This window comes from Macaca mulatta, chromosome 12 (assembly GCF_049350105.2).
Source record: "Macaca mulatta isolate MMU2019108-1 chromosome 12, T2T-MMU8v2.0, whole genome shotgun sequence".
NCBI classification, from domain to species: Eukaryota; Metazoa; Chordata; class Mammalia; order Primates; family Cercopithecidae; genus Macaca; species Macaca mulatta.
In genome coordinates this window covers 100,683,087-100,702,206 of record NC_133417.1, presented here as the reverse complement: position 1 = coordinate 100,702,206, position 19,120 = coordinate 100,683,087, and the positions used below count along the sequence as shown (strand labels likewise).

Below are 19,120 nucleotides of genomic sequence, written 5' to 3'. Positions count from 1 at the left end.
TCGGAAGAGTGCTTTGAGTCTTATGTTGTAGTTAATATTTCAGAAACTGCCTTGTGGATCCCCCCTTATGAAAATCTGGATTCCACAATTAAGTGGGAGAAATAGAGAAACTCGCATCCTTATAAGCTCCTTGAACAATCTGTGTTTTGACCAGAGAAACCTAAAAGAGGGGTCTGAACATTGGGGCTGTCAAGTCCTATCATCTCGAGGATTGCTATTACTTCTACTCCAGAAAAATAAATTGAATTAAATTCTAAAATATCTTTATGAACATGGTTTGTTCTTACTCTTACATTCAAAGATCAAATTGCCTCAAAATCTTATTTTTAAGACTGGTGAGGTCCAATAATAAATTGTAGGAACTTGGTTAATGACTAAAAAGATGGGGTATAGATTGTGGTTATAAAGGAATGCAATTATATTTTAAACAGCATAATATATATAGTATCTCCTTTATAGTAGTCTCCTAAAATGGGAAGGTTTTCTAGTCATACAGTTGTTGATAAAAATCCCTTCAGCATTTTTTTGGGACTGGCTTTCAATTAACATAAAGGCACATGATTCTGAGTATCAGTGTGGCAATTCTCTCCTTTGAAAGTATGTCTGGGTTTTTTTTTTTTTTTTTATCATTGTAAGTACTAAAAGTCATTTCCCAGGTAATTGTGGTTGAGAGAGGAATAGTTAGAAAATATGGTTTTAGACAGAGTAGGCGAAAACTATTTTGTCTCAGTTATGAGAGTTCTATAAAATGTTCTGAGCAATCACAGCACCGCTGGTGAAAATAAATCTGTTTGGGCCACAGAAATTTGCATACATAACCTTACTCTGAGACTACGATAGTAGGCTCAAATACATGTATATTTAACAGCCTTGACTTAAAGAGATGTTATGTATTTTCTTCCAGATGTGGCTAAAGCCCTGTAAGAGGGCAGATATTCCGAAACGGCCAAGTTATGTTGCTCCATTGTATAAGACAAGTGAGCGGAGAGGAACATTATCCACCACTGGCCATTCCACAAATTTTGTGATTGCCATGACTCTTCCCTCTGACCAACCCAAGGAACACTGGATTGGACGAGGTGTGGCACTGTTATGTCAACTTAATTCATAACCAGAAGACGTCATTTCCTTGTTCCTATTTCTTGTTGGATGGCTGAGTAGGAAGCATATTTTACTACTTAAACATTTTTTTTTGGTTTAAATACATTAGACTAAAGTTATAATTATGAATTTACTTATGAGCAAATGCAGATAAACTTAATATGATTCACACTTAAATGTAAGGAAATGTTCTGAAATAAAGACTAAAGAAAACACATTGGCATATTTGCTCTCTCTGAGTAACTTTATTTTGGAGGAGTTCCATAAGCATTAGGAACATACATAAAATGACACACCACTGTTGACAATGAAAAAAAAAACAGCATTTGATATTTTCCAGCTTTTTAAGTTACAAAAAAAATGATTCAGTTAAAACAAAAGTTTAGATATTTTAGCAAGAATCACCTTGCAGGACCATAATCACATTTAAGCCACTGACTTTTATTGTTTGTTAATGGAAAAAATTCACACTGCATCTAGTTACTATAGTATTTCTAAGCATAATCACAGCTGATTGAATGCAATGTGATATACACCAAAATTCATATGGATGTCACACAGTGACAGCATTGTACAAGTAACATTAATGACCTCCAACAAACACACTTTAAATTAGACTGGTCAAGCTAAAAGGAATGTTGGAGCCAACAGAAATGTAGTGGAATTCAGATTGTCTAGTAAGACTTGAAACTATACATTAGAATGATGTGAAAACTAAATACTGGTGGAACCCTAATACTAGCAGCAACTGTTACAGCCCTCTTAAAAGATTTGTAAAATCTGGCAAATAAAGATAATACAATATTTGAGAGAATATAAAACTTTATATACTTCAGCATAACCCACTTGCTTTAAATCAGGTATTTTAAAACTGGGAGTATATTCCAGCTGTTGCTTTTATAAAAGTTCTAAAATGAAGCAGATTTAATGCTGGAATGCAGAATCCTATTTGGGTATAAAAACCCAAAAATGAACTATAAATATATCTTGGTTCAGAAATCAAGATACATGAATCACTTGAAGTTGGCAGTACTAAATAAAATATCAGCACCTTTTAGCTAGGTTGCTTGAAGGGCCAAGCAATGAGATGAGGACTGTCCTAATTCAGTGCCCAGTGCTGAAAATAATCTATGTATAAAACTTCTACTTATTATAAGGAGGCCATGGAGTAAGTCAGAAATAATTTTTCAGATTCAAGCATAAATTAAAGAACACCTAAGCTCCCTTGCTTACAGCATACAGAAGAAACACTGGCAATAATCTATAAATACCTGGATGCATGTGCTGCTCTCAGTTTTGTTTTTGTTTTAAAGTTCATAGAGTAGGAGGAAAGAAGAGTACTAAATGAAAACATTTTAGATGGAATGGAAAAGAGTTTGGCTCTTATATATTTGAACAATAAGATTGTTACAGCAGCTACACTGGTTGCCAAGCAGATTAAAACAAAGCTAGCTGCACATAGTTCAAATACAGTTTACCTGGCATAAATGAAGACCATGTGGCATAGGATGTAAACAGAAAGCTACATGCATATGACTAGTAATACAAATTATTAAGTAAAATTTCAGGATAAACATGGCTTGCACTTCTCACAAATCATTCACAATTACGTTAGGAGAACAGGGCACCTAAAAAAGAGACTAACCTCTATCAGGCACCAACAGCATATCTTGGCACAAGATGATCAGGTGATTTCAGCTGAGTAATTTAAATGTGTCTTCCAAGTCACTTGGGTACCATGACAGCCATGGCAATAACGGAGTTTATCCTAGTCACTGTTCTAAATTGACACTTCAGGTACAGATTACAGACATGGTAAACTTTGATTTTCTGCTTTATGACCTTGTAGCCAGCCACGGCATATGCTCTTGGTTCCAATGCCAAACTGGTAAAGCAACGTGAACATTCAGAACTTACATTTCCCAATTAACTAGTTGGTACTGTTAAAATAGGAAAATCAACTATTTAAACCATGTTTGGTTCATTTCTTTGATATTTTCTAGAGAGTTACAATTGTTTAAAAAGAGAACATTGACCACATGCTCCAAACCCTCACCTCCCCCTACCAAAACAAAACAAAACAAAACCAAAACAAAATTAAAGTAAAAACCAAAACAAAACAGAAAGAACACCCCAACACCAAGTATTATAATAATACAAAGAACCATTATGAATCTTTCATTAAACCGAAGCTCACACAAACATACAATCACAAATTTCAGTAGTTTAGGCTGCAGGTTTAAACACTATGCAAATATATACAAAAATAGTAACTCTAGATTCAAGAATAAGGGCTTTTCCCAATGCTAAATTCATACTCTAATGCAGCCTGAGCTTTCCTCTAGTTCCTATGTCTACTTTATGCAGCTTCAAAGCTGTGTCAAGTTGATCCCTATCACCACATGTATATATGTAGCTGAATTAAAGAACACTACAATTCATTCTTAAAAACACACAAAAAATGTCTCCCCAAAGTCCATTTAAAATATTTTTAAAGTTAAATGATTTTTTTTGGTTCGATCTCTATTTCTGCATAGCCACAGAAGTTTCTACTAATAAAGAGACTAGTGTTTTATATGATTATTTTGTGAAAAGTCTTAATCAAACATCAACACTGGTTCATGGAGTCCCATATTCTCCTCTCTTTATCACAAGCTTTATATTTTTAAAAGACCCCTACGTGCAGGGAAAACAGTACTAAGCACCGGCCTTTTGTGGTTAGGCTCAAATCTACGAAACTTGTAAGTAGTGCAAGCCACTGACTTTCCTTTGAGCAACGTGCATACAGTACAAGGAACAGATGCAAAGCTGCATGGTAACGTTCTCGTAATCAACAGTGATTACTGGGAAAGGTCAAAACTGGATGTCAAACACAATTTTGTCTTCATAGAGGGCAATCACCAGCATAATGGCAAATCCAAACAGCAATCCTAAATTCTGAAGGATGAATTGCCCCACAGGACAAAAGCCATGTTCTTCATTGTCACCATCACCATGCAACATTTCTGGAAGCTAGAAAAACAAATCTTCACATTAAACTTTGTATAATACTTCTGCTCAAAACAGTTTTTAAAACCATTTTCCTACTTAAATCACTAAAGTGTAACTACAGACAAAATAATTATTTTATTGAACACAATGCTACCCACCAGATGTATTTTAGTCAAATACTGAAGAAATTTTATGCTTTCGCTAGTCATTAAGGAAATACTAACTCTGTTCCCTCCTCATCATCATCCCCCACAACAAACACTTAAAATATACACATTAGTCATTTTTCAACCAGTTACTATCCACTGACCTTACAAATTCTGACATTTTACTTTATGCTAAAGTATAAAAGCAACTTATTACCAATAAGACACTCAGAAAAAAAGATCACCACAATTCCCACATTTACTAATGTATCTTAAACTCACTAAGAAAGATTCTTGAGCTGGGCATGGTGGCTCATGCCTGGAAATCCCAGCACTTTGGAAGGCCGAGGTGGGCGGATCATGCGGTCAGGAGTTCGAGACTAGCCTGGCCAATATGGTGAAACCCATAAAAATAGAAAAATTAGCCAGGCGTGGTGGGGCGCACATGTAGTCCCAGCTACTCGGGAGGCTGAGGCAGGAGAATGATTTGAACCCAGAAGGCAGAGGTTGCAGTAAGCCGAGATCACACCACTGCACTCCAGCCTGGGCAACAGAGCAAAACTCCATCTCAAAAAAAATAAAAATAAAAATAAAAATTTAAAAAAAGGAAGATTCTTTTGGGAAATAACTAATTCAAAATGGTTTCACTTCTTCACTCTTTTCCACTTGAAATTCTCACTTCCCACTGCACATGACAGCAAAGAGATGCTTGGGGACAAATCCAAATCGCCATTCTATGCCCTTAAGCCACTGCTTTCATTGCAGTAACAGACACAGAAAATAACCTAGCAGAGCTATCCAGCATAACTAGTACCAAGTCATACACACTGCCCTCACAGTGTACTCTATTCTCTTAATATGGATAAAATGTCAAAATTCTGAAAATTGTCACATCTTTGAAGGCATAGTGCTTTGAAAAGTTTATACACGGCTGGGCGTGGTGGCTCATGCCTGTAATCCCAGCACTTTGGGAGGCCAAGGCAGGCAGATCAACTGAGGTTGGGAGTTTGAGACCAGCCTGACCAACATGGAGTAACCCCATCTCTATCAAAAATACAAAATTAGCTGGGTGTGGTGGTGCATGCCTGTAATCCTGGGAGGCTGAGGCAGGAGAATTGCTTGAACCCAGGAAGTGGAGGTGAGATCGCACCACTGTACTCCATCCTGGGCAACAAGAGCAAAACTCCGTCTCAAAAAAAAAAAAGAAAAGTTTATATACTTCAATTTCTAAAGCATACCACATACTACTACATCTAAGAGTAATCTGTAGATTCAAAATATAAAAATTAAATTCCTCTAATTTGTCTAAGTAAATAAGATTTGTGGAAGAAATACATTTGCATCATTATAGGCATACATTCTTTCCACCCAAACCTAATCTAAAATTGTGAAAGAATTGCTACTTCCAATTTTTACTTTCACTTTTCTGCAAACATAGTTCAAATGTGCAATCAATATCTACAGAAAGATGACACTGATATGCTACTCTCTGGGACACTACGTTTTACTCCAAAACAGTATCTTGGTGCTTTGGGGTTTAGGGAGGAGAAATCTAGTGTTAAGTCACGTAATTCTTAATTCATACTTCTTCCTGTCTAGGAAGAAACATCATTATTTGTTATTAAATAATGGGTACAATTAATCCAACCACCATGCTCTGACGGTGCTACGGTATATTTTAGCCATCTTCTAAAGGTCATATTTAAGACCTACAGCATGCTATCATAAATTCTGTTTAATAGTCTACAGAAATGGTATATAATAGCTAGTAAAGATTATTTTCTTGTCCAAACCATTCACAAAATCACTTTATCAAATCAACTAATGGTCTAAGAGTTGGCAAACCATACTGAATCTGGCCATGCCTATTCATTTACACATTGTCTGTGGCAGCCTTTGTGCTACAACAGCAGAGGCGCTGTCACAGGAACCACTCACTACAATGGCAGAGCTGAATAACTGTGACAGAAACCATATGGTCCCCAAAGCCTAAACCATTTACTATCTGGCCCTTCAAACTGACAGCTTCCTACATATGGTTCTAGTAAGAAGACTATTTTATTCTATCCTTTCTCCTCCTTCCCCCAAGTTTTTATTGTTACAAAGATTTTTCATTATGACTTTCCTTAAATACTTAAGCATAAACAATATGCAGGATGTTTTACAGAAATATGCCCACTAGATATATATACATACCAACTAGAATAGGAACTATAGCTTTGCCACATTTACCTGAATGTCAACACCCACACTGTTTGTCACAACCACAGCTAAGAGTCAATCAACACCTATGGGTATGGCCATACTTGTTTAAAATATTATACAAAATGCTTCAATACTGATTGATAAACAGCACCACTCAAAGTCCTCTACAACTGGATACTTCTACCTGGATATCCTATAGGTATCTCAAACTAAAACTTCTGGTACTGTTGATATCTTATTGAATGGCTTTAAATCAATAAAAGTCTTCCTCCACAGTGCCAAAGTGGTCTTTCTGAAACAAAAATGTGATCATGTCACTCTACTGCTTACACTTTTTAATGGCTCTCCAAAGTTTACAAGATAAACTCCCATCTTTTTGGTATGGCATGTTGTGTGACTGTCAGGATATGGCCAACACCTACCTGATGACAATGTGGATCCATTTTTTCCTACTTTAACATTAGAAAATACCCAATTTCTGTGTCATTAAAATCTCACAAAATATATGTGGATGGTTTCTTCCCTTTCTCTTGAACATTTAGAGTGTTTCCAATATAATTATGACATTATAAATACTACTGCAAAGAACCAAGTAGTGAGGTTTTATATTTGTTTATCAGGAGTAGTCATGTTATTTCCTCAGAATATAGTCCTAGCTACAGACTTACTGTTCAAAGGAATGATGTTATAAATCATTCAGCTTCCTCATACGACCCTTCCCCTTGCTTCTAATAAACTCCATTCTTTAGAACTCAGCTCGGATTTTTTGACAGAAAAACTTTCTATTCCCCATCTTTTTTGCCGGCCTCTCTGTAGTTCCACAAACATGGTGCAAAACTCTATCATAACATGTATGAAAATAACCGTAATTAATGACTACTTTTCTTCTGCATTAAACTATAAATCCTTTCTGTAAAGACTCATTCTTCTTGTATCTGTAAATTTCTAGTGTTACAGATGAAAGGGAATACTAACTATAAACTAAATTTCCAGTAGTATATAAAGTAAGACAAAAATGCCTGTCCTCCCAGAGCTGACATCTTAGTGGGGAAGACAAGGAACACAATAAATAAGTAAAATGGCGTTAATAGGTTGAGATACACGTACAGTGGAGAAAAAGTAAAGCAGGGATAGAGGATATGAAATGTTGAAGGGGAGATTTAAATTTTAGATAAGATGCCTCCTAAGCAGGAGCTAGCCATGAGGATGTCTGCAGGAAAACTATTCCGGAGGGGTAATCAGCAGGTGCCACAGCCCTGACGCAAAGTGTCCCTTGGTGAGAGTGGGAGGATTTGAAGTAAGGATAGGAAAACTGAGGAGGACAAGGGAGTGGAAATGTTCAAGGATGATGAAAAACTTTGCAAGTCAAAGAAAGAACTTTAGGACTTTTACCCTGAATGGGATGAAAAACCACAATGTGAAGCATACAAATGGGATAATGTGATCTATGACTTAAAAGGATCACTCTAGTTGAGCTGATACAGAGTTGGAAGGCAGGGCAAGGGCAGAGCAGGGAGAGCAGTTAAAAAGAGAAAGATGGTGGTGGCTTGGATGAAAATGATGAGGGTACAGGTGGTTAGGCGAAAGAGGTCTCAGGGCTTTCTGGCAAACAAGATGTGGGAGGGCAAAAAGTTGAGTCAAAGGATAACACTCAGGTTTTTGAGCAACTAGAAGAACAGAAGTATCATCATTTCTGAGACAGAGAATTCTACAAAACAGGCTGGTCAAGGAGTAGTGCTGGCAATGTCAAGAGCTGTTCTGAACATGCCAAGTGCACAATGCCTTGTAGACATTCAAGTACACTTGGATTAGTCTGGAGTTAAAGGAAAGGCCTATACTAAAGATACGAATTTAGGAATCATCAGCCAATAAATATTTAAAGCCAGAAAATTAGATAAAATTACTTATGTCTTTTGCCAACATTTAGATGCAGGGGGAGAAGAGAAGGATCCAGTATAGAGTCTGAGAAAAGCCAGCAAGGTGGAGAAAAGGCCAGGAAATTGTGGTGTTATAGAAACCTACTGACAAAAGACTGGGCGTGATGGCACATGCCTGTCATCGCCCCTACTTGGGTGGCTGGGGCAGGAAAATCGCTGAGCTGAGATCATGCCACTACACTCCAGCCTGGGCAGCACAGCAAGACTGTCTCACAACAAATAAACAAACAAACAAACAAACATAAGCCTACTGACATAAAAGCATTTCAAAGAAAAGAGAATGACCAACTGTCAAGTTCTGCTGTTATGACAAGAAAAATGAAGACTGGAAAATGACTAGTAGACTTAGCGATGCCATGGTCAATGGTTAATTTGACAAAAGCAGTTCTGGCAGAAAAGTCAGGGGGAAAACCTCATTAGGTTTGGCTCAAAAACAGAGAAAAATTTAAAAATAAACAATGGGCATGGCATGGTGGCTTATACCTATAATCTCAGCACTTTGGAAGGCTGAGGCTGGAGCATTGTTTGAGGCCAGGCATTCAAGACCAGCCTGGGCTAGATAGTGAGACTCCATGTCTAAAAAATAAGAAAAAAATTAGGCATGGTGGTGTGCACCTGCGGTCCCAGTTACTCAGGAGGTAGAGGCAGGAGGATCACTTGAACCTGGGGAGTCGAGGCTGCAATGAGCTATAATTGCACCGTTGCATTCCAGTCTGGGTAACAGAGTGAGACCCTGTCTCAAAAAATAACCCAAAACAAAACCAACCAAAGAAACCAAACCAATGAAAATGTTCTAAAAGAGAGCAGCAATAGGGTGACAGCTGAAGGGGAAGTTGGAACTAAGAGAGGTCCCCAAACTTTTTAAGAAGGGAGAAGTAATATGAGGCTTATAGGCTAATAGAAATAATCCAGCAGAAGCAGGGAAATGATGTGGGAAAGAGAAAGGAGAATTTAAGGGAGTTAGCAAAAGGGGATCAGTTCTAGGGAACAGTTTGCAGGAGCACCAGCTAAGAAGTTTCCTTTTGGTAACAGGAAAGAATGTAAATGGGCATAGATACAGCAAGATAAGCAGAAGTGATGATGAGAACTTGTGGATTGATGGTTTCAGTGTTCCCCATGAAATCAGAAGCAAGGTTATCAGCCGAGGGTGAGAATAGGAAATGAGATATTAAAAGTCAGCAGGGAAGATGACTATTCCTAGGTAATTTTGTAAACAAAAAGAAACAATTGTTTTTTAGGCTGGGCTGGGTGTGGTGGCTCACACTTGTAATCCCAGCACTTTGAGAGGCTGAAGCAGGAGGAATGCTTGAGTCCAGGAGTTTGAGAGACACACACACACACACACACACACACACACACACACACACACTCTCTCTCACACACACACTCACACACACTCACACACACACACACACTCACACACACACTCACACACACACACACACACACACACACACACCTTTTTTTTTTTTGGCTGGCTGTGGTGGCAGTCACATATAGTCCTAGCTACTCAGGGGCTGAGGCAGGAGAACTGCTTGAGCCCAGGAGTTACCATGCCATTGTACTCCAGACTGGGCAACAGAGCAAGACCCTATCTTGTAAAAAGAAAAAAAAAATGGCTGCATAATTTTGAAATAAGACTGTGATGATCTTACCAGAAAAAAAAAAAGTAAACATCATATCTGGTCAAACAAACAAAAAAACCTAATTGCTAGTTCTATAAATATACAAACATATTTGGGGTATTAAAGTGGAATCAAAATAAAACAAATTGTTAGCATTTACATTTAACTTTAAGCTAAATTTAGAAATAAGAGAAATTATATAAACCCTATGGAATACATACCACTTCCTTCCAGAAGATTGGCTTACCTAACAGGAATAGTACTTCTCTCCTGTTTGCCACAAAACAAGCTCAAAAAATTAATTTTGCTAACAAAAATAAAACACTTTTACCCCAGTATTACAAAAAGTCTTCAAAATAGTATAATAATTCTGTAATTATAACTCTACTACTAATGATTATTTAAATAGTAACATCATTTGGACAGACATTTTCAGCAACTCAACTGGTTTCCATAAAAGGAAACCTCCTACTTAAATAAATGTCTTTCCTTAAGAGATTATTTAGGATATTATGCCTTTAAAATGAGTTATATTTTTAAAAATAGTTTGGCTTCAAACCACTTCCAAGGATTTCTTTCATTTGCAGATTTAGTACTACACACACACAAAAAAAATCTTACCATATCCACCAAGGCTACATAGAGGAACATGCCTGCAGTGACTGCAAAGATCCAAAGTGTGATGTTATTGGCATACTGACCAACAGCTGTGCCTATGAGCATGCCTATGTAAGCCATCATGGCAGACAGGAGGTTGTATACAATTGCTTGCTTTACAGTCATGCCTGCTTTAAGAAGAACTGCAAAATCACCTGCAATTAAGAAACAATGGGAATGTTTTAAAACCACAGGATTTACAACACAAATCTGAATGGAGAAAAACGACTAAAATCAGCACTAAAAAGATACACACTTTTAATAAAAATACTTTATGTGATATATAAAATATTTTACTTATGAAACCATAATGCATGCAAAAACTTGGATGAATCTCAAAGGCATAATACTGAAAGAGGACCACCCGAAAGGTTATATATCTATTCTGAAACAGACAAAACGGTAATAATAAAGAACAATTAGTGGTTACCAGGGGATGGTGGAAAGCTGACTCTAAAGGAAGAGCACAGGACAGGGGTTGTTGGGGGTGACAAAGCTACTCTGATGCTGATGGTGGCAGTGATTACAGAAATCTATATATATGTTAAAATTCAAAGAACTGTACTCACAAAAAGTCAATTCTACTGTATAACTTAAATGTAAAATTTTTACAAAAGAAAAAAACACAGTCACCGCTTTTCTTGTAACCAACAATCAAGACCTCCCTGCTTGAACTTCTACCCTTTCTTCAAAGGGAAATGGCCTAAGGAAGAACAGAGATAACAGGTGCTTTAAGTATATTTTATGCTATGGTTACATTTATTTATTTTTTCCCCAGAAAGAAAAATTAAACTTTCATCCTGAAAATTCTAAAAATGTAGTAAGAATAAAGAGCCACTTCCTACCACTTCCTACCACTTTTCCATGCTTCTACAATGATGCACATAAATGTCTGGCTGAGGCTCTGAAGAGCATCAACAATGCTGAAAACAGAGCAAATACCAGGTTCTTATTAAGCCATGCTCCAAAGTCTGTTTCTAACTGTGATGATGAAGAATGGTGACACTGGTAACTCTGAAATCATCCATAACCACAGAGCTGATGTAAGACAAAAGCTCACAGAAGGGAAAATACTGAAATGCTTTTTCTAAGGATCCTCAATGGACTCTCCTCCCGCCACCCCCTCCCTCTAAATAAGAAGAAAGGCACTTTTCTTATTCATCTGTCTAAAGCTGGAACATTATCTGCAAGCTTGACTCCTGCCTACGAAAAAAAATGAAGTTGAAACATTAGGGGAAAAAAAATATTGCTCAGAGAAGTGTCAGTAGAAGGGCAAAATGATGCTAGAGATAACAGTATTGAAGCTAATGGGTCAAAAGCAATAGCTTGTTGTTACACCTTGAAGAGGTATGAAAGGAAAAAACCCATTATTAGCTTTACTTACTATAATAATTTCGTTTCACTTACTACATGAACAAACATCTAATCAATTATTGAACACTCAGCATATGCAAGGTGCTATACAGAATACTGACTGGGTTTGTTTCTTTCCCTTAAGAAAGGATCTTAACAGCTACGTATCTAAAGATACATGATCTGTTCTTCTATACCTCTCATGGTTACAAGGTCATAGTCTACAACAAGGAGAAGTTAACAATAAAGAAATTACTGCAAGGTATATTTCTACCTTCCAACAAATTGCTACAAAGTAAACACTGCGGCGTCATTTTGGAAAGTTAAGATAATGTACCTAAGGAGATTATTTACCAATGGTTTCTAAGTTGTAATTGTCCAGTTTTCACCTAATGCTATTCTCCTTACATCTTTTCTCCTCTGATCCTAAATACGTTAATTCTCCTGCTGAGACCTGGATTTAATATCATCTTTTATCTCTTCTCTCTCCTGGAGTTCTGTTTAATTTTCTCCAGTCTTTCTCAGCTTTTTCTCTGTGGAAAGAGCTCCCTAACTTCCCTAACAAATTTCTTCTCCTTGTTTTCAATAAATCACACACCAACTGTGCTAGAGAGGCAATTTCATTTAGCAGGTTATATAAAACAGACTACAGAAGTGTCTTTTAGGTTACAAAATGCATTGCTTTCTTTTATAATTTAGTAATGCATTTAAAAATGAGCATTATTTAATACTCAATGAACAACGGTGTCATGGGTACAAAATAGATCAACTTTGTTGCCTTCTCTAATATTACTGGATAGCAAGATGGTTTAGTTCCTTCCTAAGTAACAACCAAACAGCATGAATTAACTAATCAAGATTCAAGGCGAACTATTTTCATTTAATACTTTTAAAAATTATGGTATAATTACACAATTATTTCATTTTTAAAAAATGTAGACTTCTATGAATTTGGACAAACACATACACCCTATAGCTATAAACACCATTAAACTCTAGAACTGTTTAATTACCCTTCTAAAATTTTGTTAGGCCACTCGCCCTTAGGCAAACAACAATCTGCTTTCTGTTCCTATGATTTTGCCTTTACCAGAACATCATCTAAATAGAAGCACACAGTATGTAGTCTTTCAAGTTTAGATTTTGTTCACTTAGAATAATGCATGTAAGACTCAATTCGTGTTACTGTGTATATCAGAAAATTATTTTATTGCTCAGTAGTATTCCACAGATGAACCACAGTTTATTTATCTACATTCACCAGCAAAGAACATTTAGGTTGTTTACAGTTTTTGGTAATTATGGCAAAAGACACTGCACACATTCATAAACAGGCTTTTTGTGTCAACATAAGTTTTCGTTTCTCTTGGCCAGACACCTATTAAGTGGGGTCACTGGGCCATACAGTTAAGCATATTTCTAATTTTATAAGAAATTGCATCCCCGCCAGCAATGTATAGGAGCTCTAGCTGTTCCACATCCTAGTCAGCCCATAATTTGAAATCCAGCATCTAAAATCTCATCTGTATACTTTCTTCAGTGAAATGTTGTTCAAGTCTTTTTGTCTATTTTATTTTGTTGGGCTGTTTGTCTTCCTGTGATTGAAGTCTTCTGTCAGGTATGTATTGTCCAAATATTTTGTCCCAGTTTGTGGCTTGCCTTTTTGTTAACTGTCTTTTGTGAAGAGTTTTTAATTTGTAAGAAGTGTATTTTATGACTATTTTCCTTAATGGTGCAAGCTCTTAGTGCTGTATCTAAGAATACTTTGCCTAACCCAAAGACACAGAGATATTCTATATTTTCTTCTATTTTTAAGAGTCTCCATTTAGATTATCTATTTTGAGTTCATTTTTTTTTTCTATAGTGAGATATGGGTCAAAGGTATTTTTCTTTCTTCCTTTTTTTTTTAATTGCACGTAGATGTCCAATTGTTACAGTGCCATTTGTTGAAAATACTATCCCATCCTTTCAACATGGAATTTTCTTTGTATTTCTGTTGAAAATAAATTGCCATATATATGAGGACTCTTTGCTTTGTTCCACTGATTGATGTGTCTACTCTTTCACCAATTCCAACTGTTTTGATTACCGTGGCTTTATAGTAAATCTTAAATCAACTTGGTTGCCCTTTTCCAAAATTCTACGGCTATTTAAGTTCCTTCCCCTTTCCATATAAAATTTTTAAAAAGCTTGTTCATCTCTGCAAAAAAGCCTGCTGGATTTTTTTACTGAGCATTCACTGTGTCTATAGGAAAAAATTAACATCTTAACAATAGTCTTCTGGTCCCTGAACCTGGTATAGCTCTTCATTGAAGTCTCCTTTGGTTTCTTTTATTGATGATTTGTAGGTCTACACATATTGTTAGAGTTAAGCTAAATATTACACATTTTTGATACTATTATAATATTTTAATTTTCAACTGTTGATTGCTAGTATATAGCAATACAAATGATTTTTGTATAATTATCTTTGTATCAAGTGAATTATTTTATTTTCAAATCTATCTTGGTTGTAGTCTTATCTCAAGTTATAAATTCTCAAAGGTATCAGCATGTTTTTCCCTTTTTCCTCATTTCCCTTCTCATTAAGAACCTGTATAAACATTTTAAAACTAAGTCAAAGGAATCCTCACAGCAGAGATTTATACTAAACATGCAAATCTATTCATCTTTTGATAAATCAATATTCTTTCCTTCCTGCTGACAAAGGATATCATTAGCACAATGAATGAGGTGTGCCTGCCAAAGCTGTTAAACTAATGAGATCCAATGCTATAGATGTTAACATCTGTTAACATCCACTATTGAGGATTTTTAAAAACATGTGTATATTTTAAGGTTCTTTATTCTTGTCTTAAATAATAGTTGTATACATGTTAAAATTCTACATAAATGTATACAATGAATGTTCAATTTCCCACGGACAGTTTAACACATTATGAAAATCTCATTTTAAATTTCTATGTAATCCTTAATTTGAGAGGAAAGGAAAAATGTACAACACTATAACCTCTCTTAATTGAGTCTTAGTAATATGGCTACATATTTTTTCTTGTTCAACTTTCATTTTAGAAGCATGAGGTACATGTACAGGATTGTTAGAGGTATATTATGTGATGCTGAGGTGTGGGGGTATGATTGAATGATCACCCTGGTATACTACACAATAGTACCCAGTACCCAACAGCTAAGTTTTCTAACCCTTGCCCCATGGCTATATTTATTTATTAAAATGTTATTTCCTTGAAGTTGAAACACATTACTCAACATCAAGAAGAATGTTTGGGAAATTGTGACAGACCAAGATGTCAAAATGGAAGGTGACCCACTCATATCCCAACATCCACAAGAAGAATTCTGTATCTATCCACAGTCAAAAGCCTCTCTGTGGAGTCTCAGAATTCAGGCAGGAGTTTGTGAAACCCTCGTGGACTCCAAGACCCGGGGGGCTGTTCTGAGAGTACAGACGACACCCAAGTGGTTGATCCGTCCTAAGCTCAAACCTGGAAGCGGCTGTCTTCCTCCTGCCCCCGATGGTCCCCAATATTATATCCCCTATAGATGGCCTCCTCCTACTACAGGCTTTTATGTAAATTATTCTTCAAATGCTTATACAGTTCCTTATTGAAGGAAGGTGGAAAAAAGTGAAGAGATAAGACAAAGTAGTATTGTAACTTAAATTCAGCTACATAAGTTTGGCAAACACAGAAAACAGAGTAATGACTTAATAATTCAGGCAATTTAACCCATTACCACACCAGAGAGCAAACACAAAATGAGATGTGAGTTTGCTATTTCCTCAAATGCTTTCAATTTCTTCATGTCTCTTAGCGTCAAACTCCCTGAACTATATGTTATTCTATGGTTCTAGGGATATGTTTTTACATATCACATTTCTAAACACAACTACAAAACACACGTGCAGAAACTGCAGAGAGAAAAAGGGGTAAGTGGTAAGAAGGTAACCATCATTAATCTCCAAAACAACTCATTTTCAATTATGTGTCTCAGTGAATATACCACTGGAGAAACAGCAATCTGCTCAGAAATAGAACACTAGAACTTGGAATTACTGACCAACTGAGGGTCAGTCTCCAGTGTATTGCAATGTAATTTGAAAACATGTTTTTCCTCCAAGGGTCTGAGATCAGTATGGAAATCTCAGAATCGTTTTAAGAATTCATAATAAAAAATGTAACAGGGTAAAATTAGGTTTTAGATCAAATAGATTATCCTGAAATGTGACATACTATACTGCCTTTTCAACATCTTAACCTAGAAAGTGGGGAGTGGACTTCTCCCTGGCTCTATCTGCCGTGCTTCTAACTCAACCCACAGAGGAATGACTTTCCCTGTGCTTGGGAGTTCTGAGGAAGAACCGTGTATGCCCTTCTCCACATCTTGTTTCTCTCCGACTAAGAGCAGATGATCTGGTCAGAGTAGGAACACTGACCTGGTCCTATTGTACAAAAGTGCCCTTTGCTGTGCCTTAAGACAAAAACTAGGCTCCACAATCATATTCTTACTTCCTTTATTTATGGTCCCTAGACCACTTCTTAACTTGTTGATAGATACAAGGACCAGAGGCCTTTCTGTCACCTCCAGAAGAAGAAGCTGGGCCATTTCTTTACACTGTTTCTTCCCTAGTAGCCTATCCAGCTAGAGTATGGTACAGTTTATGTCAATTTAACATTAGGAAAAATGCACATTTTTCTGAAAGCCTACTCGTTTCCCTCTGGCAAAATTCAGTATACTCTGGCTTGACATTTCCTCTCACAGCAGTAGCAACATCTCAACCTCTGATTTCTGGGATAAAACAGGTAGACATCTGAGGTCTGAATGACTCACTAGGGGGTCCTGGCCCAAGCAGAGTTCTCCGCTCCAGTTTTTTACCAGAGCTCTGCATTGAGTATCAAGGGTTTACCTAGCCATTAATGTATATAATGCATTTGTCCTACACGTGGTTATCAGCCCTTGTGTGTCACGCCTTCAATGAGAAATTGCAGACAGAAAAAGAAGTGGTAAGAAGGTCACCATCCTTAATCTCCAACTTGTTCTCAATTCTGTGTCTGAGTGAATACTTCAAGGTTAGGGCAATTTGACAAAACCACATTTAAACTTGAGGTAGCCTGACACGCCATTCATCGGGTAGTGGGTAGATGAACAGGAAGGAAAGTTAGAGGCTTTTCTAGTACATTATGGAGGTATATGCATGATTATCCAAGTCTATTACTAAAAATAGTGGTTTTTTTAAGTGAAAGATTAAATATGAGGCAACATGTTACTCATATATAAAAACTGATAGCCTTGATTTGTGGAGTTAGACTAAAAGCAGTATGTGATAGACTAACAGCAGTATGTGATAGAGAAGAGTATAAGACATAGTATCTATGCATTAAAAAACTACAGTTTAAGAAATTGGGCATCTAACAAGAAAATGGGCGAAGGACCCCGAGAAAGCAAACAAAAAAATTTAGAGGAAACAGTAATCCAAGGCATGAGGTAAAAGACAGTAATGAAGTTGAAAGTTCTTAACATGATAAACTAGGAACAGAAGTATTTGAGCCAGCCATGTAGGAGAATGGTATAAACAAAGAAACAGATTCAGGCACCCACACTACACATTTGGTGAATTGCGTTTAGTTGAAATGAAAAACATGTAACAGGATGTACTGCAGGTAACACCAAAAAGGTAGGTAGAGAGAAGTGAAGGTCATTGAAAGCGTGACTCATAGCTGGGCATGGTGGCTCACACCTGTAATTCCAGCACTTTAGGAGGTTGAGGGAGGTGGATCACTTGAGCCCAGGAGTTCAAGACCAGCTTGGGCAACATGACAACACCCTATCTATCAAAAATACAAAAATTAGCTGGGCATGGTGGTGCTTGCCTGTAGTCCCAACTACTCAGGACGCTGAGGTAGGAGGATCATTTGAGCCCAGGAGGTCAAGGCTGCATTGAGCCGTGATCACGCCACTGCACTGCAGCCTAGGCAACAGAGGGAGACCCTGTTACAGGAGGAAAAAAAATGTGACTAATAAAGTCCAGCTCTATTTTATATGTCAGGAAAGTTACTGAAAGACTTTAATTATATGAAAACATCACATTTAAACAGATATATCTGGCAATGATATACTACAACAGAATAAAACCCGAGATACAAAGACTATGGAAACTGTCTAAGCAAAACACCACAAAGACAGTGATGACTTGGTCTGGATAAAGGATAATGGGCATGAACAAGAGATAAGATTATGTGTCTGAAGTTGGCAAGGTAAATGAAACCATGCAGAATCAAGCCCCAAGGAATCAGCACCAAGTATGCACTAATATATTTTTACTGCTTTATGTAAGAAGTTACTGATTTTTCAAGAAAATCATATGGTAAATTATATTAAAAATAAGCAAATACTACAAATCAAGACAATTACGCACAAATGACAGACATTTTATAGCCAGGTGAGTTTTCAGAAAAATTAAATTAGAAAACACATGAACAAATCCCTTGCATATTCAAAAGGTGACATTAGTATTTTTTTCTTTCAAATTAATGCCATCTCCATTTCCCTCAGATATTTTGCATGTGAATGACTATTTACATCTTAAGCTACTGTTTTCTAATTTATAAAAGAGGAAAACCCAAAGCACTACTGCATGTGGAGAGAAACTAAATTGGTAAACCAATAAATACCAACTAAAATAAAAAAGAAATGGTTTACATCCATTACCTTGGTAAAACAGAGAAAGTTAAGGCCAGGTGCAGTGGCTCACACCTGTAAACTCAGCACCTTGGGAGGCTGAGGCAGGCAGATCACTTGAGGTCAGGAGTTCAAAACCAGCCTGGCCAACATGGTGAAACCCTGTCTCTACTAAAAATACAAAAATTATAGCTGGGCACAGTGGCTCATGCCTGTAATTCCAGGACTCTGGGAGGCCGAGGCAGGCAGATCACCCGAGGTTGGGAGTTCGAGACCAGCCTGACCAACATGGAGAAACCCTGTCTCTACTAAAAATACAAAATTAGCCAGGCATGGTGGCACAAGCCTATAATCCCAGCTACTCGGGAGGCTGAGACAGGAAAATTGCTTGAACCCGGGAGGTGGAGGT

General features: G+C 36.9%; 2 protein-coding genes across 6 annotated transcripts in view; one reads left to right on the top strand and one right to left on the bottom strand.

The window, feature by feature from the left end:
• The window catches only part of DNAH7 (dynein axonemal heavy chain 7), a 340,765-nt gene extending 339,456 nt beyond the window's left edge, over positions 1-1,309 (top strand). Inside the window, exon 65 of the mRNA XM_015131765.3 lies at positions 905-1,309. Coding sequence (XP_014987251.2) covers positions 905-1,111 — 207 coding nt within the window. The 3' untranslated portion in view covers positions 1,112-1,309. The remainder of the gene's footprint in view (positions 1-904) is intronic.
• Positions 1,310-1,326: 17 nt separating this feature from the next.
• Positions 1,327-19,120, bottom strand: part of SLC39A10 (solute carrier family 39 member 10) — a 104,709-nt gene continuing 86,915 nt past the window's right edge. For 4 of the 5 annotated variants that reach the window (XM_077956153.1, XM_015131726.3, XM_028830411.2 and 1 more), the window contains exons 9-10: positions 10,627-10,817; positions 1,327-4,113 (exon numbers count right to left, since the gene is read on the bottom strand). In XM_077956153.1, the coding sequence (XP_077812279.1) occupies positions 3,955-4,113; positions 10,627-10,817 (350 nt within the window). In that variant the 3' untranslated portion in view covers positions 1,327-3,954. 5 annotated transcript variants of the gene reach the window in all.